We start from the raw sequence: 25,084 nt of genomic DNA, 5'->3' as shown, positions 1-25,084 counted from the left end.
AGGTCCTCTATCCATTTTTAAATCAAATTGTATGATTTTTTGTTATTGAATGGTATGAGTTCATTATATTTTTTGGTTATTAACTCTTTATTGGGCATACATTTGCATATATCTTCTCCCATTTTGTAGATTGCCTTTTTGTTATGTTGATGTTTTTTTCACTGTACAAAAGTTTTGTAGTTTGATGTAATCCCATTTGTTTGTTTTTCCTTTTGTTTTCTTTGCCTGAGGAGACAGATCCAGAAAAATATTGCTAAGACTAAAATCAGTGAGTTTACTACCTCTATTTTCTTCCCCCCCCCCTTCTTCCACTTCCCTCAACGCCCACTCTGGTTCAAGCCGTTGTTTTTCCAGTCTAGTTGTGTAGGACACAGTTCCCTGGCCCGTGCTGGTATTATGAGCCTTGCGCCTCCCTCCCACCCCAGTATATGTTCTTGCCTCCTTTGTCACACATTAATTGACCCTATAAGAATGGGTTCACTTTTGGGTTCTCTATTCTGTTCTATTGTGTCTGTTTTTGTGCTAGTACCATACTGTTTTGGTTACTATAGATTTGTACTGTAACTTGAAATCAGGTAGCAAGATACCTTCACCTTTGTTCTCCTTTCTCAAGATTGCTCTGGCTATTTGGGTTCTTTTTTGGTTTCAGACAAATTTCAGGATTATTCTAGTTCTATGAAAAATGCCATAGGTATTTTGATAGAGCTTGCATTGAATCTGTAGATTGCTTTGCGTAGTATGGACAACAGTATTCTTTCAATACATATTTACATTTATTTGTGTCTTCTTCAACTTCTTTCTTCAATGTCTTATAGTTTTCAAAATACAAGTCTTTCACTTCCTTCATTAAACGTATTCCTAGGTATTTTATTCATTTTGATGCAACTGTAAATTGTATTTTTTAAAAATTTCTCTTTTTTAATTCATTCTAAGTGTTTAGGAGCACAACAGATTTATGTATGCTAATTTTATATCCTGCAACTTTACCGAATTTATTTATTAGTTCCAGTAGTTTCTTCAGGGTTTTGTATATATAGTATCAGGCGATCTGCAAGTAGTGACAGTTCTACTTCTTCCTTTCCAGTTTGGATAACTTTATCTTTTTCTTGTCTGATTGCTGTGGCTAGGATTCCAATGCTATGTTGAATAAAAGTGGTGAGAGTGGGCCTCCTTGTCTGTTTCTGATCTTAGAGGAAAGTTTTCAGCTTTTCATCACTTGAGTATATTAGCTGTGGTTTGTCATATATAGCTTTTATTATGTTGAGGTATGTCCCTCTGTGCTCACTTTATTGAAAGTTTTTATCATGAATGAATGTTGAATTTTGTCAAATGCTTTTTCTGCGTCTGTTGAGATGATCATGTGGTTTTTCACTTTGTTAATGTGGTGTATCACATTGATTGACGTGCGGATGTTGAACCGTCCTTGCATCCTTGGAATAAATAGCACTTGATTATGATGTATGATCCTTTTAATGTATTGTTGAATACAGCTTGCTAATATTTTGTTGAGGATTTTTGCATCTATGTTTATCAGGGATATCAGCTTGTTATTTTCTTTTTCTGTAGTGTCTTTGCCTGGTTTTGGTATCAGGCAACCATTCTCCACGCTGTAGCCAGAGTGGTCTTTTAAAAATGTAAATCAGATCATGTCTTTCCCACTGTAGTCTATCCAGTGACTTCATGATGCACTTAAAGTAAAATCCAAACTCTGTGACCTGCAGGGCCCTACTTGCTGGCTCCTACTCCAGTTTCTGTCTGCTTATCTCAGTGCTTTCACTTTAGCCTATTTATGCCTCACTGACCTCAAGCCACATTGGCATTCCTGCTCTTCCATGAGTATGACAGGTCCCTTCCAGCCTCAGGGCCTTTGTGCTCACTGTGTCCTCTACCTCAAATGCTTGTACCTCGTCCTTTGCATGACTGTCTCAGGTCTCTGTTCAGATGACACCTCTGCAGGAAGGCCTTCCCAGACCACTTTATTTAAAGTCATCTACTCTTGACACCCAATCCTTCTCTAAGAAGGTATGTCTTTATTCCTTCTTAGCACTCATCCTTCCTTCAAATTATCTGCTTATTTACTTGCAGACTGTGGGTCTCCCCCACTAGAATGTAGGCTTCATTTGGCCAGGGACCTGGCCTGTCTTTTTCATCCCTGTGTCCCTGGTACTTAGGATAGTACCTGGCACATAATAGGTACTCAGTAAATATTTGTTGAATGAAGAGGAGAAAAAATAGAAACAATAATGTTCACTTAATGGATACTTAAGGATTACATAAATGATAGCATATCCATCCACTGGATACTCATGCAATTTTATTTTTATTAACACTGAAGATGTAGAGATATTGTTGAGTGAACAAAACAGGAACAAACAGCATATATATTGAGGCCACATATAAGTAAAATTATATATGCACATTCACACATGTATTACGGAAAGAGAAATTGATACCAAAACCAGGCAAACTCTTTAAATGAGTTTGACAGCATTCCTTCTTCTTCAGTTTGTTGGAATAATTTTAGAAGAATAGGTATTAACTTTTGTTTAAATATTTGGTAGAATTCACCTGTGAGGCCATCTGGTCCTGGACTTGTTCAGCTTGCTTGATTTCTACTGCTCTGTCTTCCAGAACACTGACCCCGTCTTCTGTATCATCTAATCTGTTGTTGAGTGTATTTTTTTTCATTGCAGTTACTGAATTTTTCAGCTCTCGTTGGTACTCTCTTGTATTTTCTGTCTCTGTATTGAAGTTCTTATTGTGTTCATCTATTCTTCTCCCAAGTTCGATAAAGCTCTTTATGACCATTACTTTGAACTCTTTGTTGGGTAGATTACTTATCTTCATTTTGTTTAGTTCTTTTTCTGATATTTTGTTTTGTTCTCTTATTTGGAACATATTTCTCTATTTCCTCATTTTGCCTAAATCTCTGTGTTTGTTTCTATGATCACCTATGTCTCCTGGTCTTGAAGAAGGAGCCTTATGCTGGAGATACACCGTGGAGTTCAGCAGTACGATTCCCTCTGGCCACCAGAGACAGGTGCCCCAGGGGTATCCCTGTGTGAGCTACATGTGCCCTTCTTTTGTAGCAGGGCCACAATTGCTACAGGTGTGCTGGTGTGTGGGGCTGGTCCCTAGAGCAGCTGGACGCAAGGTCTGGTTGACTGCTACAGGCATGCCGATTGGGCAGGTTGTAATCTTTTTTAAAAAATAGTTTCCATGTTGTTTTTATATGTGTGCAGTATTTTTGGTACTTGCTTTATTTGTGCTTTTAGATCATTATTTCTCTCTATCTAACTGGCTCTTGGACTGATTAAAAGAATCCTTTCTAGACTGAATTGTGGTCATGTGTCTTCAACACAGTTTTTTATTTGCTTCTGTCAAGTGCTCTAGAGGTTTCTCTCAGATTAGACTAATTTTTATATTAGTTTCTCAGCTCAAGGGTTTCCAGAACATTTAGGTAGTATAAATTCAAACCCTGTACCCACTTGGTACTGAGGTTATGAGTTCTCAGGAAAGACTTCTCCTCCCTACTCTTTTATACCCACCTAGAGCCTAGGCCAAGAAAAAATGTTTCATTATCTTATCCCTTCTCTTGTCCCTTTGAGGGACCAGCTTTATGCACTGATTTTGCTTCTAACTTAGAATAGAAATTCCTAGATTATTGAAACTGACAGTCCCTTTCTGCCCCAGGATAGGTGCAGGTTAGGTTACATGCCTTAAGTGCTTTCTTCTCTTTGTGTCTGGCTCCTGGACATTTCCTTTACTTTGCATATTCAATGATGCACTTAAATTTTTTTCAATTACATATTATCCAGCACCTGGTATTTTCAGCTTATCTAGCTCACCACATTGCCTGAACCTGAAATGTGTAGGGTTTTTGTAATAAAAGATGTTCTTATTCTTTTACCTAGTATTAGAGATGTTTGAAGCATAGACTTGTCTGGAAGTATGCATACTAAAATGAGCATTTGTTATGTCAGTACGCAAGCCAAGTGTTATCTAAGTTTTTACCTATTTTTTTTGAATTGACTCATTTTAGGTTATTTCCTGTGTCAAAGTTCTTAAACCTTTGTACCCTTTTTTCAAAAAGGTGAATGTGATGACTTGGGAATATTTAAAATACCAGTTTGTCTATCAAGTTTTTTGCTTGATTTTCTTTCAGCCAGCAAATACTGCAAAATGTTAGTTGACGAAGAAGGATTGCAGCTTTTGTGCGACATCCAGGAGCACAGTGAGGTAGACCCCCAAGCCCAGCAGATTGCAACTTCCATTCTAGATGATTTCAGAATGCATTTCATGAATTATCAGAGACTCCCTTTGTGTTGAATGCCCTTCCTAACCTAAGGGGCTTCAGAGGTACTCTCTGTTCCTCAACAGCCAGACTTCTGCCCTGTCAGCAATTAAATGTTGCAACCCCTTGTTGTTGGAGTTTGTGAATTGGCCATATTTTATTGCTGATTTTCTGTAAGTTATGAAAAGTTTGCATTTGTATGATGGCCATGATCCCAATCAAGTTGGAATCATTCTGAGAACACTTCTTCAGCAGATTTGAGATACCAAGCTCTGGACTCGGGGAAGACCTGTGAGCTTGTGTTGGAACATCTACAACAGTGACTTGATTGTAGCCCTGGCCAATTCCTTAACTCGAGGAGTTTGTCAGAGGAAGGGGAAAAGAAAGGCCTGCAGGGAGACCTTGATATTTATGTTAAATTTCATGTTTGAAAGAACTTGCCTCAGTTGTTATTCCTGGTTATGCACAGCCACTGGAAAAGAAGTACATGAAAAATGTTCTGGGAAATATGTGCTTATAAATGTGTTATTTGGAAGACAGAACCTCTGTTGGAGGGAAGGAAAAAGAAAAAAATGCCTTTTACCAAAAAAAGACCAAAGTACCTTCCCCTTGGGTAGAGGGAAGAGAAATATATTTTTTACAATTTTCAATATTCTACTCTTGGCCTTTGTTCCTCCAACTTTACACATTAGACTGAGTAGCATAACATTCTATGTATGTGTGTGCTGGAGGGGCAGGGTGGGACTTAGGACTGAGAAGAGAGTGTTTGGATGAAAGATTGTATGGGAACTGTAAATCTCAATCCCTCAGATATTTAATTTGAGTGGGACTGTGACCCAAAACTAAGAGGAAGAGCAACAAAAAGAGTTTGCCAAAGATTTAACGAGGTGCTTTTCTGAGAACCAGCCTCACCACAGTATAAACCATGAGAAGCTTTTGTTTGTGACCTCTGCAAAAACCTCCTCTGCAGAATAGAGTATGAACTCCTTCCTTGCCGTATTATTGACAAATAACAAAACATGTTTTGCTATTCATCTGTTTAAGTTTTTTCAAAGAACAAAAATAAATTTCTTTTTTATTAGTAGCATATTTTAAGACTAGAATTTTGTTTTCTTCGCTGTTCAGACTCTTAACTGGAGTGCTATATACCATCTTTTGGAATCAAATGAGACTTATTCTAAATCATATTCCAAAATACTGCTCACCAGTGTCCCACTGGTTAAGGGGAATTTGTAACCTCCTTCTTTCTGAAACTTCACTGTATTTTCTCTTTACTCTTCTGCCTGATTTCAAAAGGGGTCTTGGTTTTTCTGACCTGGGTTCTAGTACTTTGGAACATTCTTTTACCAGATACTAGCTTTTGCTAATGTGAGGGTGTAGTGGGAACTAGTGCCTGTTGAGGTCCAATTGTACACGAGGCACCTCTCCAAGTTTTGTGTCATTCACAACAATCCTCTGGAGTAGCTAAGTTTTATTCTCCCCATTTAACAGATGAGAAAAAGGAAGTTCAGTAAGGTTGTTATTTTCCTGAGTAGTTAACAGCTCATGCTCGGTTGTTCTAGGCTCTTTTGTGTTACTCTCCATTCCAGGAAATGAGCACAGCCTTAAGGTACATTTGTATTTGTTAGCAAATTAATGTTACTGGTATGTGTCCATGGCCAGGGCTTAGTGACTCTAGGCTGGTCCTAGGGTAAGGAAGCTCAGGCGGAGAGCTTAAATCAGGTAAAGAATGACCACAAGACCACAGTTTAAGATGCAACCTTCTCTTCCCCTGCCTTGGTACAGAACGGCTACTGAAATGAGTGTGTATATGTGTATGTCAGCCCTCCTTTGTTCCTAAGTGTGTCATCCTCTTGTTCCCCTGTGCTCATACTGTTCCACTCAACCTTCCTCTTCTTTACCTCAAATGCCTATTAATCCTTCAGGCTTCAACTACTGTGTGACCTGCCCGTTTCCTCACCCTCCATTCTCTCCACCAGAGTTCATTGCTCCCTTCTCAGTGCTCCTGAAGTCTGTTTTATGCAGCCATCAAAGATTTGCCTTGCCACCCTGTAGGATACAAGAGGTTTCCACGGTGATGATTTCATTTGGTTCTCACAAGAGCGTTGTCCATTAATAATAACTCACATTTATTGAACATGAGGCTTTTTGTTTTTAAATCCTCACGACATTTTCATTTTGCAGATGAAGCTGAAGCACAGTGAGTAACTGGCAGAGAGTTGGGATCTGCAGTCTGGTTCCTGGCACCTACTCAGCCACTACCAGGGTTTCCTTATGATCTCTATTGAACAGAGTTAGAAATGGGGTAGGGGGGTGTCTTACAACTTGTTGCCATCTCTGGTGAGTACCTGATAACTGAGAGGCAAAGGTCAGGCTGACAGCCAACAATGCAAAGGTCCAGTTTTAATTTATCATTTGTGTAGGGAGAGACAGGTATTCTCCAAAGCAAACCTGACCGCAGTGATCATCTAGCCAGGGTGAGGAATAGTGAAGGTAGCAGTAGGTGGCATGGCTAGCACCTTAGTACCAGGCTCCATACCAATCATTTTATATCCATCATTGTCCTTGTGAGGAAACTGAAGCCCAGAGCTGAAATAAGGAGGGCAGTCGCACGTCAAATTTTCCTTCTGGATCCTGCCTTTTAAGGCATGCATCTCCCATATGCTTAAGGTTAAATGGGCGTCACTCTCCCACAAATCTGGGGGGCCGCTTCTCCCTGAAGGCTGCCATGCCCTCTAGCCGGTCTCGGGTAGGGATGTTCTGAAACAACAACAGAATATTAGATTGCCGGGGAGCGGAGCCAGAGGCCAGTAAATTGCCAAGTTTGTCCAGCCCATGACAGGGCCAGAGTCCAAGTCTTTCCAGTGTTTCTGGACTCTGGTGTTGGGCCATGGGAAGGTATGGGCCTCAGTGGCTCCTTGGTCTCCTGGGAAAGGCAGGCCGCCTGTCATGAATCTGTGGCTTGTCAACATTAGCCTCTGCTTGCACACTGCTTACATGCCTCCGGACTCAGTCTCCTGCAGCAGTCTGACAGAAGGCTTTGCACTAAGAGATTTGGCTTTGACTCCTGATGTGTAGCTCATCACACCAGGCCCTGCAAATCCCAAGACTTCCTATTTAGGAGTATTTGGGGTATTAACCTGGAGGTTAGTATGTTTTACTTACCCATGAATCAGGGCTAAATAGGTCAGCCATAGGTTTACCACCCTACCTTGGAACACACACACAGCCTGCAGGCTATAACCAAGGCCTTGACATCCCACCTGTAGTCTGGCCGCTACAGAGGCCACTGTACAGAGGAAGCCATTCTTCAGTGTCAGGTAACTCTGTGTTCTGTGATTCTTTGGGCACTTAATGGGGCAGGGTATACCACCATGAGGTGGTTGAGGAAATAGTCCCAGAGAGAAGCAGTGTGGTTCCCCTGGGATCACTCCAGGCTAATTGTGAGCGGTGAGTGGCATAGAGTGTGACTCTGGGTTGGGAGGAACCTACTACATTGGTCGTGTATTGCCCAAGCCCCACACTCCGGCTGGCCTGGCCTCTGCTTACAAGCATTCACAGCCGCCACATACCTGGGCATAGCACATCCCTTCAATGGCCATCCCTGATGCAATGTCCACCTGCGAGAAAAAAGTGGTACTTGGATCAGCCTGATCTTGTCCACCTTCATCTGTACTGGGAGCAAGCCCACCCTATTGCCTACACTGTTCCTCCAGCAACGAGTTAGTGGCTTACTGTACATCAATCATGAAAAGAGATGAATCTGACAAGGAATGCCTTACCTGGAGAGGAAACACCGTAACTAATAAAACAGTGCTAGGACAAATGGGGGCTGTGAGAGTAACGGGTTACACACAGCCTGTAGAGCAAAGGAGAGTGTGGATGAGCTGTGTTTGCACAGCTCCTGGGCTGCCTCACCACACCTCCTTTCATCCTCATTAGTGAACATTGCAGGCTTTCCATTGTCCTCAGGAATAAGCTCCTGGGCTTTTATGACCTGACTTTTTGACCTGACTCAGGAAGACCTGGGTAGAGCTTCCCAGCCTCTGCTGCTCAATGCTTACTGCCTCCTCTGAGCGCTGTTCTAAGAGAAGTGCCCATGGATGGATGTGTAAACTCACTCTTCATGGCAAGGGTTATTAGCCCTGCTCTGTAGCTGAGAAATCGGAAGCATAGAAAGGTCAAGTACTTTGTCTAAGATCACAACAATATGTGGAAAAGCAGGCCTTTGAACCGAGACGGTCCAGCCAGAGCCTGCGCCCCTTGTCGTCTCATTCACCCCTTATTCCCATTCAGTCCAGTTGCTTATTTATGCAACTGTGCTTTTGCTCATACTTTTCCCTTTCTCTGGAATTCTCCTTCCCAAAGCCGAACCCTAGAAAACATTCTCTAACCCAGCACTACCCAGTGGGACAGCACAGCTCGAACCTCTCCAGGATTTCTGCTTGGTACCCCTAGCTTTTTATTAGTGATTTGGATCTGTATCTGCCCCCTCCCCTCCCTGGAGGCAGTGACCATATTTGATTTCCGTCTGTCGCAGTTCCCAGCTCAGCTCTAGAATCTGTGTGGTGAATGAATCGAGTAAGTTGATGTCTAGGGATGGATTAGCTGCCCCAGCCCCACCCTGAGCCCTGTCCTTGAGGCCACGTCACTGACCACCAGCAAAACCCAATAACATGGACTGGGAGCCATACAGACCTGGGTTCTTACGGTTCTGTGGCCCTGGATAAGTCATTTACCCTTTTGGAACGCCATTTTCCTCCTCTCTCTAAGAGAGAGAGAGATGAGGATAAAATGTAATTTGGAATATCACCTGGCCAACTTTCCATTTTGTAAATGGGTAAACTAAGACACAAAAAGAGAGAGGTGTCAGACTCTGTTACAAGAGTGCAGTTCCTGAGTTCTTTCCAGCTGTGCTGTCAGTCTGTGCGAGGTATTGAAAGCACTTGCCACCTCTCAGCCGCCCCACTAACTTTAGGGGACCCAAGCCCTGATCAGAACCCTCTCACCTCCATTCCTCGATCAATGGCTACTTTGCCCAGCCGCACAGCAATGGGGGCCTAAGGAAAAGAAAAGGCTTGGTTGAGGGGGCAATCAATGCTGATGCAGTAGGGGGTGGGGGGTTGCAATAAAGAAAGGCATAGTTCCATGGACAGGGAGGCAGAGTTCCAGCTGTTCTGTTTCAGTAGTGTTAGCACCTACTAGTTCTCAGTGGATGCTCCTTTTCTATAATGCAGGAAACCTGACTGATCCCTGACCCTTCCAATCCTGATCATCTTGGGTTCTTGTCCTTTAATCCATTCCTACAACATACTGCAATTTACGAAGTGCTTTTCCACCTCTCAGACTTGTCTAATGGTGCTACCCACCCTTCCAGGATGGTGCCATCTTTAATTGAGGCTCAGGGAGGTGAAGCACTTGGCCACTTCTATACAGTGAGTCAGTCATGAAGCTTGGATTTGATTTCTAGTCACCTTTCCCACTGCTGCTCCCTTCCTCTACCCCTCTCATCTCAGCAAATGCAAACTTCCACTGCAAACAAGTTTCACCTCAGCAGAATCAAAAATGGTCAAGATTGGGAACTTGGGCTTTGGAATCAGACAGACCTGGGTTGCAATCCCAAAGGTGAGGGGCAGCATTTTGCACAGCCACTTGGAAATAAAAGCATTCAAGTGGCCATCTTTGCTTCACTGGTCTTGCTTCCCATTTGCTTGTGCCACAGCAGGCCTGGTACTCCATCCCCAGCCCGCTTCCAGGCTAGGAATGCATTTACTTCCTATAGTATTCATATTGTAATGTTCGAAGTTTTTGTAAGACTTGATCAGAAAAAGAATGATTTTTAAAGTTTGTTAGCATAGAAGCCATGAATGAAAAAGTTCTAGTTAAAAAAAAAAAAACGAAGAACTTCAGATTGGGAAAAATACCACAAATAAAAAAAAGTCTGGTAAAGTATATTTGTGATACACAGATGAATTTCCTTGATTTATAAAAAGCTAGTATAATTTCTTTTAACAAACATTCATAAGGGTATGAAAAGGTCGTTAATTCACAGGAAAAGAAATACAAACACGGGTTCTCAGCTTTACTCTTAAAAAATGCAAACCAAAACAGGTGCCCCTTTCACCTTACACTAGGTCAATAGTAAAATGTTGGTAATGCCCACTATTGCTGAGATTAAGAAATAGGTATTTGCATACATTATTGATAAATTGGTATGAAACTTTAGGAGGGAAATTTGGCAAAAACTGGCAAATGTTAGATGCACATGCTCTTCAATGTTGCAACTCCATGTAGGAATCTACCCTACAGATGTACTTCCAGAAGTCCACTAATACTATGTTTCCCCGAAAATAAGACCTAGCTGGACAATCAGCTCTAATGCGTCTTTTGGAGCAAAAATTAATATAAGCCCAGTCTTATTTTACTATAAGACCCGGTAATATAATTATAATTATAATATAATATATAAATAATATACCGTGTTTCCCCGAAAATAAGACCTAGCTGGACAATCAGCTCTCATGCGTCTTTTGGAGCAAAAATTAATATAACATCCGGTCTTATGTTAGATAAGACCGGGTCTTATAGTAAACTGAGACTGGGTCTTACATTAATTTTTGCTCCAAAAGTCGCATTAGAGCTGATTGTCCAGCTAGGTCTTATTTTCAGGGAAACATGACACATCCAGACCATAAATGAAAAAGTGTACGGTTTTTTTAAAAGAATGAGGTCAATAAGTATACGCTGAGATGGGAAACTCCAAGATATTAGGTGGAAAAAAACAAAGTTCTTACCAGTATGTACATTATTCCACTTGTGTAAAAGGTGCTGGTATGACATACCTTTGAGGAGAAGAGTCAGGAGAATAGAGAACTTCGCTTTTTGTTGTATACTTCATACTGTTTGAATTTTTTACTATGCATATTTTAATTTCATGCTTTTTAACTGCCCCTTAGAACTGGATTAGCCTCTAATGTTTCTTGTCCCCTAAACCATTCTTAAAGAGAATTTAGAGTTATTTAAATATATGAGTATTTTTGCATTACTTATATATGCAATAAAAATTTCTAGAAAGAATATTCATACTGTTAACAGTGCTCATCTCTGGGGAAAGGGATTGGGGAATTGAGAGATGTTTTGGTGACCAATTGGTCCAGTTTGCTGGTGACAGAAGGGTTACCAGGACATAGGACTTTTACTTTTAACTGGATCAGCCCCAGGTAAACAGGGTCACCTGGGACACTCTACGTTTCATTTTTACCTATGCCCTTATTCATCTGTTCTATTTGATTTGCTTGTCATATATTACTCTTATTTAGGTAACTAATAAAGAAACTGATTTCTCACCAAAGAAAATGTAAAACTATATAGATAGTTTTAATATACTGTATATGTGTGTTAACATGTTTATGTTTCTAAATGTACAGACATATATATGAGAATTAGTAGATGTGATAATTTCATTGTTTGAAAATGAGAACAGTGGGTCACACTGTGGCCACAGTATATTCAAGTAGAAAACAGCCAAATCTATATTCAAAGTATAATGTCTATTTACTATTTAGGGGGAAAATTTGAGTGGTAAGTTGCAAGCCTTGCATTTATTTAAAAATCTTTTGGGGGCCTCATGTCTGGAATCACTGGACTCCCTAGTCTTGGTGGTTTGTCCACTAGAGGGCAGCCATCTACCACACCATCCCTGGCACTCACCCCTCCGGGAATCCTCTTGTCTTGGGCACCCAGTAACTCAGCTGGAAGTTGAAGGTTTGTTTTTCAGGTTGCATCAAATGTCCCAGCATTGGGATTAGTGAACTTTGTAGTACTAGTTTCTGGTATGCTGGTGTTTTGGTATGCAAAGCTACTTTAAGTACTGAAATACTAGAATTTAATGTTAGTGGAATACCATAATTTCAGTATATTCAAAAATCTGAAATCGGAATCATCTTGAGTCAAGCTCAAAGACCCAGCTATTCAGTTCATGCAGAAAAACACAAACCCTACAGTCTACAAGTCTTGCTAGATAGGACCCCTCTCTATGGGAGTGCGAAGTCAGAAATTAGCATCTATCTTGAGTCACAAGAGTTTCGTATTGGTTCCAGACTTTCTGACCAAGTATGATAGGAACATGACAGCATTAAAATTGTCCTGGTGGTAGCATCAGACTTTCTGTTTATATGTGATGAAACTTGGGGGGAGAAAAAGATAAAATAAATGGTTTAAGCCAAACTCACCATCAGTTTTTAAAAGTTAATAGCCCCTGTCCTCACAGATCTTGAAGTTATAAAAAGAGGTAGGATAATTTAAATAGGCAGAGAATTATTTTCATGATTAATTCAAATGCTTTTATCTGTCAATATTAATGTATGGTTAACGTTTTTATGGACATTTTTTGCTTTGTAACATGTTTGTAATGTTTTGTTTGAAATGCATTAGTTTCATAGTTTTAGAAATTTTGTACATGTTATGCACTCTTAGAATAAAATACCAGTATTGTCTTTCTGGTAACAGACACTTGTAGTCACTTTTGGTGACTTTGATGAGCAATCAGAGTAATCAACGCAATTGGATTGTTCTAATAATTGAGGCACTGCACAAGTACCTAGGATGGTGTCAGATGGATGGGAGATGCTCCGTAGGGGCTAAGTAGTGTTTATTATAAGTCAGTAAAACATGGCTCCATTTCAGCTGCTTCCATATCATTATGGAAACTCGGGACCTCCTTCTGGGTCCTTTTAGAGTCATGAGAAGCCAGCAGAGCCGCTCAGGCCCTTAGAGACCCCATCAGCTAGATCCTGGGTCCTGTTGCAGACTTTTCTATTCCCTGGGTCTCTCAACCTTTTGTGAGATTATGCTCAGGGGGTACGTGAGAATTTAAAAAAATGAATAGGTCTTAACATATCCTATGTGATGTGTTTCAAGACTTTCTCCACCATGCAGTATGGTCAGAAAGAAGGGCTCATAGTTTATTTGCTTTAGAATCTTGCTTTTTCAGTTTTGGGGACATTTTAATGTTGTACTGTCCAATATAGTAACCACTAGCCACATGTGGCTATTAGCATTTGAAATGTGGGAAGTGTAACTGAGAAACTAAAATTTTACATTTAAATTTAAATAACTACATGTGGCCAGAGGCTGCTTTAGTGGACAGCACAGGCACAGAACATTTCCACTGTCTCAGAAAGTTCTGGTGCTGGTCTGAGGATTTTCAAGCCTACTTGATTCCAGTCTCTCAGAATTCACTTTTCATTTTACCTTAAAATGTGATTTAATTTTGTTTCCTGGATGGCTGAATGGGTGCAGAAACTCCAAAGAGGGTTAATTTTATAAGTCTAGGTGAATGCATCTTGTGTGGTCCCATGGGTCACCCTGGCCTCCCCACACGTGTGTCCCCGTGGCACAGGCCCTCTCTCCTGTGCTGGGCTGCCACCACACCTGGGGCAGGATCTCCTGGGCCAGTTCCCGTGCCCGGTGATAGGCGGCGTTTCCCTCCTCATTCTGGGCCACAGAGTGGTTCACCAGCCCCAGGGCCTGCGCCTGCGCCCCACTCAGTCGTCTGCCCGTGAAGATGAGCTCCTTTGCCAGGGCCACCCCTAGGCATCGAGGCAGCCTCTGAGTCCCTCCTGCCAGGATGGAATGGGGGTGGTCAATCAGTATGGGAAGTGGGAGCCCAGAGAAGGCCTGGGCTGGGAGTCAGCCAAGACTTCTCGGCAGCAGATTGAGTTAGGATGGGATGGAGTGAAATTGAGCAGGTAGAGCAGGACTGGTGCTGTGGGGGAGGTTTGTTACCTGCTCCTGGGAGGAGCCCTCGGGTGGTCTCGATCAGCCCCATGACGGCCGAGGAAGCTGCTTGAAGAGAACAACGTGAAGTCCCCACCCTCTCCAGTGTCAGTCCTTGGGGAGAAGAGATGCCCGCTTCCGGGCTCTGCTCACCACTCCAGCCAACCACTTCCTTCATGGTCTGGCTCTTTGGAAGACCCCCCACCTGCAGACCAGGAAGCCCAGGCCTCATCCTACCTCCCCACTGGTGGAGGAGTGCGTCACCAGGCATATCTCTTACCCTCTGAGCCTCTTACCCCTCTTATCCTACCTTATAGGTGGATAACAGTTGACTACCCCTCTTGTGCCTGCTTCAGAGAGCTGCTAGGGATCAAATGAGGTAATGGTGCTGGGAACAAGGAAGGGGTTCCTGGAAAGTACCCAGTACCTGTTTCTGGATTCATGGATTCTTGCCTCATGTACTTTTGCTCTTGTCTGGACTAGAGTATCAGTGACTCCTGCTCCCACGAGTCATTCCTCCCAGCTTTCATCAGCCTGAAATTTCTGTATTCCAGTCCACATCCTCTTTCCAAGTTCTACTTCGTCTGAGAAGCCCTTGAGTGTCCCATGCCACAGGCTTCTCTCGAATTCCCTCAGCACAGGCCATCTGAACCCTGCAGTGTGCGCAGGAGGGAACGGCCATCACTCCTGCCTATGAGGGGTTTTACGTTCACTCTCTCCTGTTGCCAGAACTGCAAGTTAGTTGCCTTAAACATGGGCCGGTGAGAAACAGAGTTGGGGCTATGACCTGACTGATATTTTGATGACTTCTCTTTGATATGCATTGTGTAGATAAAATCTACTTTTAAATGCCCGGAGTTACACATTTTTAAATGTTTTTCCTGGGGTGGCAGGAGAAAACAGAGGGAAAAAGTCTCACCATGACGGCACTCAGACTTTTCCTAACTGCCTCCAAGAAGATCTCACTTAACCACCAAGTCAGTAAGGTTGAAATGTGGTGGGGCCTTCTTCATCCCTTCCCTCCGTTCTTCAAAGCTCCAAACCTTGGCTGGTGCCAATGAACCAGAGGTCAATGTCCCTGCCCAGGTATGTTGGTGATTATGTGTGCTGACGGACTGTTCCCGTGGGCTGACCTTTTTTCAAAAACATGATAAATAAAGCTAGTTTTGACAGAACTGGAAGGTTAAACAACTAAACTTTGTCCCCCTTGGCTTTCCCCCTCTGCACTCTCTTTGCTGTCCTGTCAGTAATGGCTCTGGGCTTGGTAGAAGCATTCCTGCGATGAGGGAAACTGGTGCTGAGAGGTGACGGGTTCTATAGCAGTCCGTGTGAACCAGGGGGGAACCGACTTCTGCCTGAACTCCCTCTGTGTCCCCCACCTTGCCTTTAGTTCTGCTGTTGGTTGGAAAACCAAGAGCAGTGGCTGACTTTGTAGAATCCACAGACATATCCTGTTTCACTAACCCTTCCCTCCCCACCCTGTCCCACCTCTCCCCCTGCCCAGTACCTGCTACTCGGAGGTCACAGGCCAGGGCAAGTTCCAGGCCACCACCCAAGGCAAACCCATCCATAGCCGCAATGGTGGGTGCAGGGAAGGCTGCTGTGGAGACAAAGAAGGGCTCAGCCTGTGAAAGCCCTGGCAGGATCAGGACAGAGACTCAAGGTTGGGGAGGGGCTAGCTGGTTGGGACAGAGGGCCTCATTGGTCCCAGGTCTGGGGGCCTCACCTGGTATCTCAGCCAGGTTATTTTAGAAGGTGGCTTTCCCATTGGGGTAAGGTATGGGATCAGGTGGGGAACCAGAGTGGGGAGGTGGGCTGGATGATCCCTGCTCAGGCCCCCATCTCCTGCTGGCCACCCTGGGACTGGCCATTCTGCTCTTCTGCCTCATTCTGTGTGCCAAGCCCTGTGCTGGATGCTGGGAACACAGAATTGAACAAAACATGGGAAGACCTGTAAATAGGCAATGATGACCCAGGGTGAGCGCTCTGATAAAGGAAGCTTGGAGTAAGGGTCAGAGGAGGCTGCCTAGAGGAGGCACGAGTAGCCTTCAAGGATGAATGAAAAGTTCACGTGGCTAAAGAGTGATATTCCAGGCAAAAGAAACAGCAATTGGGAAAGCCTGGAAGCATGCTTGGTGAACCTTGACTCCTCTGGGGTAGCCATGGCTTGAAGGCAGGGAGAGCGGTGGCGTGGAGGGGTGGGGGTGAGGGGACAGAACTAGCAGGGCACAAAGGCTGAGGAGCCAGCACTCTGAGAGAAGTGCCCTCTGAACTCTTGTCACCTGTCTTTCCACAGAGCTCACAACAGAAACTGTCTTCTCTTTAGAGTAGAGGAAGGTGGGTGGGGCTGGGATCAGCAGGGCCCCTGAATGCCTTCCTCTGCCCGATTCCAGCACCCTCACCAATCTCATTCATCAGGCCTCGGAGCCGCTGGACAAAGACCCCCACTTCTGCCTCACTCATCTGCTCCCGCTCCTTCAGGTCTGCACCTGCAGATGATGAAGGGTAAGTGACAGCCCTTGAGAAATAACCCATTATAGAGTCCTAAGCTGTTAAAGGATCCAGCAAAGGAGACTTGAGAAGCAGCCAGAAAGGGAGGGGAAACACCAGGAAAGCATAATCAGGGAAGCCAGGAAGGAAAAGGGGGAGGAGGTTAAAAAAGGAGAGGTGCAACAATAACAAAGAAAAATTGGATTTCCTCAAAATTAAAAACTTGTCCATCAAAGGACGCTATCAGAGAGTGAAAAGATAGCCTACAGAATGGAAGAAAATATTGGAAAATCCCATACCTGATACCGGATTAATATCTAGGATATATAAACACCTACAACTGAACAACAAAAAACCCCACAAAGAACAAAGACTTGAGGAGACATTTCTCGGAAGAAGATATACAAATGGCCACTAAGCACATGAAAAGATGCTCAACATCATTAGTCATTAGGGAGACGTAAATCAAAACCACAATGAGAAAGCACTTCACACCTATGAGGATGGCTATTATAAACAATCACAGCACAAAACAAGTGGTGTGGGTTTGGAGAACCCTGGTGCATTGCTGGTGGGTTTGTAAAATGATGCAGTTGCTGTGGAAAACATTTTGGTGGTTCCTCAAAAAGTTAAATGTAGAATTACTGTGATCCAGTAATTCCACTCCTAAGGGATATGTCCAAAAGAATTGAAGGCAAGGACTCATATCTGCACACCAATGTTCATAACAGCATTATTCGCAATAACCAAAGGGTGTGACCAACTCAGTGTCCATCAATGGATGGATGGATGAACAAAACGTGTATGTGCACAATGGCGTATTACTCAGCTATAAAAAGGAACAACATGCTGATTCATCCATGCTGCAACAAGGATGAACCTCGAGGACGTTATGCCAAGTAAAATAAGCCGGCCACAAAAGGACAAATGTGTGGTTCCACTTGTATGCGGTACCTAGAATAGGCAAATTCATAGAAATAGAAAGTAGACCAGAGGTTACGTGGGCTGGGGACGAGGGGGCATGGGAAGGGATTGCTTAAGTAGCACAAAGTTTGTGATGATGAGAAATTTCTGGAAATGCATAGTGGTGATAGTTGCACAACCTTGTGAATGTACTTGATGCCACTGAATTTTACACTTAAAAATAGTTAAAAATGTAAACTTTGTGTAATGTATATATTTACCACAATTTAAAAAATATATAAAATAAAAATGTATTGCTTTTTCCCAGTTTTACTGAGAAATAATTGACATACATCACTGGATAATTGATTACTTTTTGAAAGGAGGGGGTCAGTGGGGCCAAGGAGGCTGAGGGGTCAAGTAAGACGAGAACGGAAAAGTGAGTGCCAGATACAGGGGCACGAAGGTGGGCAAGAACCTGGGTGAGAGCAGTGACCATGGTAGGGCCATCAGAGGCCAAATGGTGGGGGCTGAGGAGGGCATAGGGATGCGTATAGTCTCTTCAAGTCCTAGACCACACGAAGTCAGAGATGGGAGAGCTCTTGGAAATCTTTGGTTAGTTCCAGCCCCTCAGTGACAGATGGGGAAACTGAGGCCCAGAGAGGGGCAGAGACTAGCTCAGGATTCCAGAGCAAGTCAAGGGGAGACCCAGACTTCTGGCAGCCCGCCTACTTCCCTGTGCTTACCTGGGATAGTGAGTAGTGGTACTACTACAGGGGGCATGAAGTGACCTTGACAGTGGAGGCCAGACAGATATGGAGATAAGGAAGAGGCCAAAGTGGGGTGAGGGCCTCAGCCAGGGCCGCTGGGTCAGGCAGACTGGTCCGCATCCTGGTCCTGCCAGGGCTAGACAAGTGTGGACTCCAAGCTGGGCACCACGATTCCCAGAAGCTCAGACCTGGGGACTGAGCCATGTCCCCTTGAAGACTGGAAATCATGCTCCCCCTTCACAACCACTTCCCGCCTCTACAGTGACCCCCATTACCCTCTCCCCAGCCATTCCGGCTTAGGTTCTTAGCTGCTTTCATTGACTTGCTTGTTGTGGGTCTGGGATGTGGTATTTCCAGCCTTTGAAACAGAAGTTCGTTGTGCTTGCCCAGTTGTGAGGACAGGATGGTGCAGGGATAGTGGAGAGCTTTGATGACGGACTGGGCAAAGGGGCACAAGTCTGGTATTGGCCACTGACCTTGTGAACATCTTTGGACTCAGTTTCCTCATTTCCTCAATGAAAGGTCAGAATACAGCATGATGTGGCCAAAAGAGTAAGGAGGGTCAGAGGGGTCAAGTTCAAACTAAATTCTGTTCTATCTCTTACTAATTATGTAACCCTAGGCAAGGAATTTTACCTGAGTCTTTGAGTTCACATCTGTAAAATGGAAGTGAGTCCTATGCTAGAGCTGACCTAACCCCTCCCACCAACCCCTGTAGGCTGGTGGGAGCTCAGCTGAGCCCCAGGGTGGGGACAGGGGAGCAGGGAAACCCACCTGCACAGAACACTCCCTTCACTCCACTTCTGAAGATCAGGACACGCACTTGCCGATCTTCCCGCAGCTGAGCCAGAGCTTCCAGCAGCTGCAGAGAAGATCTTGTCAGATACCTCCCTGCCCAGCACCGGCCCCAGCCCCAGCCCTCCCTGGTATTCCGCCCTTTCTCACCTCACTGACCAAGACATTTCCCAGGGCATTGCGGGCGCGTGGTCTGTTCATCAGAATCTCAGTGATTCCTGCAAGGGACCGGGCAGCCTAGGGTGAGCCACCTGGTTTGCTCACTCCTGGGCTGGGGGCCTGGGCAGGCTGTATGGCTTGGGAAAGTCACACACACACACAGTCCTCAGTTTTCTTGACTCGGCTTGCTCATCTGCCCCTTCTTCGTCACCTCCAGTGTGCTTGCCTCCTGTATCCCCAGGGCTGCCCAGCACACCTGGCCAGCCCAGAGCTCTCCTCTGAGCTCTGAGCCTGAATATCCAACTGTCCACTTGATATCGCAACCAGCATGTCCAAAAATGATCAATCTTTCTCCTCTCTTGGTGAGCAAATGACCTCACTGTTGACTCAGAAGTCTGTTGTGTTGCCTCCTTATCCCTTACCCATGAAATTTACTCAGTCTCTGACACCTGACAATTCAACCTCTTAAATCTCAGATCTTTAAGCTCATATCCCTCCTTACAGTCACTAATCTGGTACCGGCTCTTTTCTCAATTACATGGATCACCCAGGTGGCCCTCTTGTCCTCAGTCTTGCTCCCCCTTCTCCCTCTGCATTCATTCCTTCATTTGGGTCAGAGTTATCTTTCTAACCTAAATCCAACCATGTCCCTCCCCTTTTCACCAAAATAAAGTCCAATGTTTAGTAACACTCACAGGGCCCCCCAAAAGTCGGGCCTTTGTATCCCACTCTGGCCTCAACTCATCCCCAAAATCCTGGCCAGGTGTGGGGAAGAAATAGCAGCTCTGGGCAAGGGCCATTACCTCTCCTCTAAAATGTCAGGGATGCACTAGAGGAGTGTTTACCAATCCTCTGGCATTCAAAAGCCCCTTATTTTTCTTCTCTCGGGTTCTCAGCTTTGTCTATGAAACAAGCAGTATTTGTTAAGATGGTATTCTCAGTGTGACTTGATTGGAGACACAGAGAAGGGCCAAAGAAAGTTTCAGGGTTCTCAAAGGTAAGGTTTCTAGCCCAGAGTTAGAGAAATGTGGTCCAGGACAGAGGACTGTAATATTCAGGCTAGGTGGTCTTCTCTAGCCTCCCAGAAACCTTCAAAGAGCAACTTGAGCCCAACAGTTCTGGATGGAGGTCCCACAGAGGAACTCAGATGTCCCCAAGATCTTCTCCAGCTCTGGTGCTTCAGAAGAGAAAATGTTGCAACTTTAAGGAAGAGAAACTGCGGTGGATACAGAGAAACCCATCAGAGGAGTTGAAGAAAATAAGTCTAGGTCCAAGGTCATTGTAGCAGACAGAACCTAGAGTGGCCCACGTGTTCACATCCTAAAGAATCTCCTTCCCGTGGGACAGGACCTGTGAATTGCTTCTAACCAACAGAATACAGCTAAGGTTACAAAATGTCACTTCCAAGAGGAGATTGAATAACATGGCAAAGGTGATAAGGTGTTACTTCTGTGATTAGATTACAGTGTATTATAAACCTGTTGCTAGGGCACATTGGAGAAACTCGTGGGCCTATGGAGAGGGTCTTGTGGCAAGGAACTGTGGGCAGCCTCTAGGAGCTGAGAGTGGCCCGTTGGCCAACAGTCAACAAGAAAACCGGGCTTCAGTTCTACAACACACAGGAAGTGAATTCTGTCAACAAGGTAAGGAGCTCGGAAGCAGATCTCTCCCCAGTCAAATCTAGATGAGACCACAGCCATGGCCAACGCCTGGATTGTATCCTGGTAAGATCCTGAGGCAGAGAACCCAGCTAAGTTGTGTCTGGGCTTCTGACCTACAGAAACTATGAGATAATAAATGTGTGTTATTTTAAGCAACAGCGTTTGTGGCAATTTGTTCTGTGGCAAGAAAAAACGAATAAAATCACCAAGTCCTGGGACTGACAGAAACTTTCTCCTTTTTTTACTTTCCGGTTCTGGCTTTTCTCACTGACTGACACTCCCCAGTCTTTCATCTTTATCTCCTCTTTCCATCTCCCTCTCAGAATACTAGCTGCCAAATCTTAAAATGCTTCACTTAAGTCACAGCTCAGTCACACCAGCTCCATGGCCTTGGGCGAGTTCCTTTACCCTTCTGACTTTCAATTTCCTGATCTGTAAGTAAAAGTTATAAAAAGATTGTTATGAGGATTAAAAGAAATAATGTACATAGCCAGTTTGTTGGTACAGTGAGCAGGGAAGACATATGCTAGGGAAAGTCCAGGACCCCAAACAAGTTAGGAACTCCAAACTGGGAGCCCTGTGGAGTCAGGCAGGGTGTCTTTCGTGCATTCATCTGACAACATTTCATTTGCACTACTACGTGCCAGGCCCTGGAGAAATAAAGAGGACTCAGCCATGTTCCTGTCTTCTTAGTTGAGCCCTGATCCTGGGAACATTGCCCTTTTGATGTAGTATATTTTCTTTGTGCCTGGATCGTGTCTTGTGAAATCAAAGAATGGAAGCATGGACCAAGGAGAAACGAAGAGTTGTAAAAGAGGATAGTTTATTAAAAAGCAAAGGGTCAGCTTCTGAGAGGAAGGGGGTCCCTAATGGGGTGTCCAGTGACTGAGGCAAAAGCTCTTTTATACCTTTCCTTGCCTGTTTGGGGAAGGGGGCTGGTGCCTTCTAATGGAATTTGTCTACCAGGTTTGCTCTGTTTGCCCATCCTGAAGGGATTCACCCATTCGTATTCTTATTTATCAGATCTGCCCCGTTTGCCCTGCCAAAAGGAATTTACGAGATGATAACCTCAGGTCTACTTCAGAACCTGGAGATTCAGGATATGGCTGTCTTTTGTTTATTCCACCAGGGCCCTTCCTGTAGGCCTAACAACATGCTAACCTGTCTCACTTTCTGGGCCCCAGCAGTGGGGATGGGTCTGTACCACACCGTCCCCACTCTTACAAAAGCCACTATGCCACTGGCTGACGATTTCCTTAGCAGCTGACCTCGGGTCACTTCTGTCTGGAAGGCTTGGACCACAGGCTAGGTGATGTGGGTGGGAGTCAACAAAAACCACTGGAAGATAGTCTAGAGACTAACTGGTTTAACAACTCCTTTCTACATAGAAGGAGAAACTGAGAGCCAGAAAAGAGAATTTGCCTAAGTTAACAGCTGGACCCAGCTAGTGTTAGGACATATTTAGGCCAGGAACAGGAACCTTCTTATCTAAAAGCCATCTTGTCTTGCTTTGTATCCTTGTACCTGCCAGCTTGTATTTGCCTTAGGCCTGGAGAAGCCGCCTGGAATGTAGAAACTATCTTGTCCAGTCTTGCTTTGTACTTTGTCTGTCTCCTAGGGGCTTGTGATCAGTGGGCCTGGGCGGGCCTGGGCAGTTCAGACAGAAGCCTGAAACCCTTTGATGCTAGAGACAATGCAATGAAAAGCCCCTGAAGCATTGAAGGGGGAGCAACCTCCTCCTATAAAACTCCACACCTCTTTTTGCTCGGGGAGGTTATGGTCTTTTCTAGCCTGATTTCTTGCAGCTCAAATACACCAAATAAATTCTAATAGACCAATTTTGATCTCCCACGAGTCACTCCTCCGGGCGTGCCTAACAGCTAGCAATCCTCATTCTCAAAGAGCTAACAATTTATGAGGGAGACAGGTCCAAACATGTGAAAAGTAAAGGGAAAATGAGTCACAGTAATTCCAGAAGGATTTATATAGGCAGAGAGGACCCAAGTCAAGGACATAGCTAGAACAAAATACAGAAGTGAGAGCTTAAAATGAACCCATGGGTAGAAGAGATAAGATGGAAAGGTCAGGGTGTGGTGGAGAACCCCGAACTCCCTGCGAAGAAATTGGAGTAGAGCGGTAAAGAGTGAAGAGTGGTTAACAAGCTAATCCCATGTTCAAGGACAACAGGTAAAATGTGCCAATGCTCTGGTGCCATCAGCCCAAGAAGAAAACAACCTGTCTGTGGCTAACATGAACATCAAATGACCCCAAATCATTTGGGGGGAGGGGCTGTTTCACCTGTGTGGGAATTCCTCAGCCTCCTCCACAGCTCCTCCTCGGTTTCTTCATCTCCTTCCCACAGTGACCTTCTCCCACCTTCGAAATGCCCTCTGGCAGGGGCAGAGGGTAAATCTGCTGATCCTTGTAATTTCTGGACATAACATTCTGCTCTTTGCAAGTGAGCTCTAAAGTCTATGATCTTGGATAATTCATTTTTTTTTAACTGATATACAAACTTTTGGACAGAAGAAGCCGTGATGACCTAAGAGTTGAGAACAAAGGTTTTGAAATCAGCCCTGGTTCAAATTGCTTAACTTCTCTGTGCCCCAGTTTCTTAATCTGTAAAGTGGGGAGAATGATTATAGCTATCTCAAGGCAAACGCTGTTCCCAGTTTGGCAGTGAACTAAACATGAGAGTAAGGGTTATTCTCTAAGACCCAGCAATCCCAGCTAGCCAGAGAAATTCTCACCTCCATAGTGAGGTAGTAGGACGCTGGCAGCCCCTACGTGTCCATCAAAAGTGGAGGGTGCCCGGCAGGGAGTAGTATAACACAGCAGGGAGCAAGGAATTAGATTTAAATGGCAAAGCAGCTCTTCAAAACTTAGTATCAAATGGGGGTGCGGGGAGTAAATAAGAGATGTAGAGTACAATGCCATCGGTGTAAATTAAAACTCTGACACAAACAATGCTACATCAAATACAGGGAAAAGGGGATTGGATTAGGGAGAAAGTAAAGACTAGAGAACGGCCTTGCTGCGATGGTAACGTGCAGTGGCGTGAGGAGTGTGAACAACAAAACAAACAAAAAACAACATGCAATCGAACGTGTTTTCTGCCAGTGATCAGCGGGAACTTTGCCCTCAGAGTCAGCGGGATTCAAAAGTCCGCCAGCTGCGGAGGGGCCAACACGCTGCGAGGGGACGCGCCGTCCCCTGCCCTCCCCTCCCTCCCCTGCCCTCCCCTCCCTCCCCTGCCCTCCCCTCCCCTCCCCTCCCTCCCCTGCCCTCCCCTCCCTCCCCTGCCCTCCCCTCCCTCCCCTGCCCTCCCCTCCCTCCCCTGCCCTCCCCTCCCCTCCCCTCCCTCCCCTGCCCTCCCCTCCCTCCCCTGCCCTCCCCTCCCTCCCCTGCCCTCCGCTCCCTCCTCCCCTCTTCGCGACCTTGCAAGAAGAACCTGATTGGCTCCGCCGCCTCAGCCCCCAAGGATCCGTGCCAGGACCCTTGACCCCGGAGGGATATCAGGCCTTTTAAAGTTCGGGACATGGGTGGGGGGCTGGTGATGGTACTGGTGCCTGATCCGATCTCTGACTATTCCTCTCCCCTTCCTCACAGCCCAGCCCACCGAATAGGGCACTGAGAGGACCGATATTGACTTACAGTCCCACTCCAACTAGGGTTGGGGCGGCCAGTAAGGTGGTCACCCACTCGCGGGCCTTCGGAGGCTTGGGAAGCCTAGACTGGGACGCGGGGAATTAGGGACCAAATTCTCAAACACACTGAGAGACCTGCTTTATCCTTGTCCCTGCTGGCACGCGTTTTCCCCCTCTTCAGCCCTGCCGGGGCGCACGCCCGCCGCCTCCTGGGTGCTCCCCGGGACAGCGCACTCACCTTGGTCCGGACCCGCCAGGGAGCGCACTTGGATCTCCGGGTCCCTGGCGGTCCCGCGGGAGGCGCAGCCGCAGGCCTGAAGGGGCCTCCAGGGCCGTGTTAGGCGCAGGGCGCTGGTCAGGGCGCGCTGCATCGGGGCGCAGGCCGGGGGGGTGCCGCTCGGCCGCCACCACTCCTCTGCCACTGAAGGCTGGCTGCTCGGCCGCGAGGTGCCCGCAAACTGCTCCACCTACGGGCGGAGAGGCCCTCGCCGCTCCCTGCGCCTCCTGGAGATCGGGGGGCCTGGGGAGGGTAAAGCCCAGCTCTGTTGTGTGATTTGCGGCAAGGCTGTCAACCTGTCTTTAAGTGTC

At 45.3% G+C, this 25,084-nt stretch overlaps 2 protein-coding genes across 13 annotated transcripts in view; one reads left to right on the top strand and one right to left on the bottom strand.

The window, feature by feature from the left end:
- ZYG11A (zyg-11 family member A, cell cycle regulator) overlaps positions 1-4,329 on the top strand; it is a gene marked incomplete at both ends in the record, with an annotated part of 49,013 nt that extends 44,684 nt beyond the window's left edge. The window contains one exon of the mRNA XM_081056117.1: positions 4,166-4,329. Within this exon, the coding sequence (XP_080912243.1) occupies positions 4,166-4,329 (164 nt within the window). The remainder of the gene's footprint in view (positions 1-4,165) is intronic.
- ECHDC2 (enoyl-CoA hydratase domain containing 2) lies at positions 1,119-25,084 on the bottom strand. Of its 12 annotated transcripts, XM_081056129.1 has the most exons (11): positions 24,735-24,940; positions 23,148-23,391; positions 19,180-19,247; positions 19,009-19,096; positions 16,474-16,560; positions 15,579-15,671; positions 14,081-14,137; positions 13,727-13,914; positions 9,304-9,354; positions 7,867-7,914; positions 1,119-7,054 (listed from the first exon to the last, which is right to left on the bottom strand). In XM_081056129.1, exons 3-11 carry the CDS (start codon positions 19,228-19,230, stop codon positions 6,977-6,979), a joined length of 741 nt encoding a protein of 246 aa, XP_080912255.1. In that variant the 5' UTR covers positions 19,231-19,247; positions 23,148-23,391; positions 24,735-24,940; the 3' UTR covers positions 1,119-6,976. The 12 variants fall into 12 exon arrangements, with proteins under 12 accessions (XP_080912255.1, XP_080912249.1, XP_080912244.1 ...); XM_081056123.1 differs by lacking the exon at positions 23,148-23,391 and having other exon boundaries at positions 24,735-25,084; XM_081056118.1 differs by lacking the exon at positions 23,148-23,391 and having other exon boundaries at positions 14,081-14,185; positions 24,735-25,009.

This window comes from Rhinolophus hipposideros (assembly GCF_964194185.1).
Source record: "Rhinolophus hipposideros genome assembly, chromosome: 8".
Classification (NCBI taxonomy): Eukaryota; Metazoa; Chordata; class Mammalia; order Chiroptera; family Rhinolophidae; genus Rhinolophus; species Rhinolophus hipposideros.
This window is presented reverse-complemented; position numbering and strand designations above follow the sequence as displayed.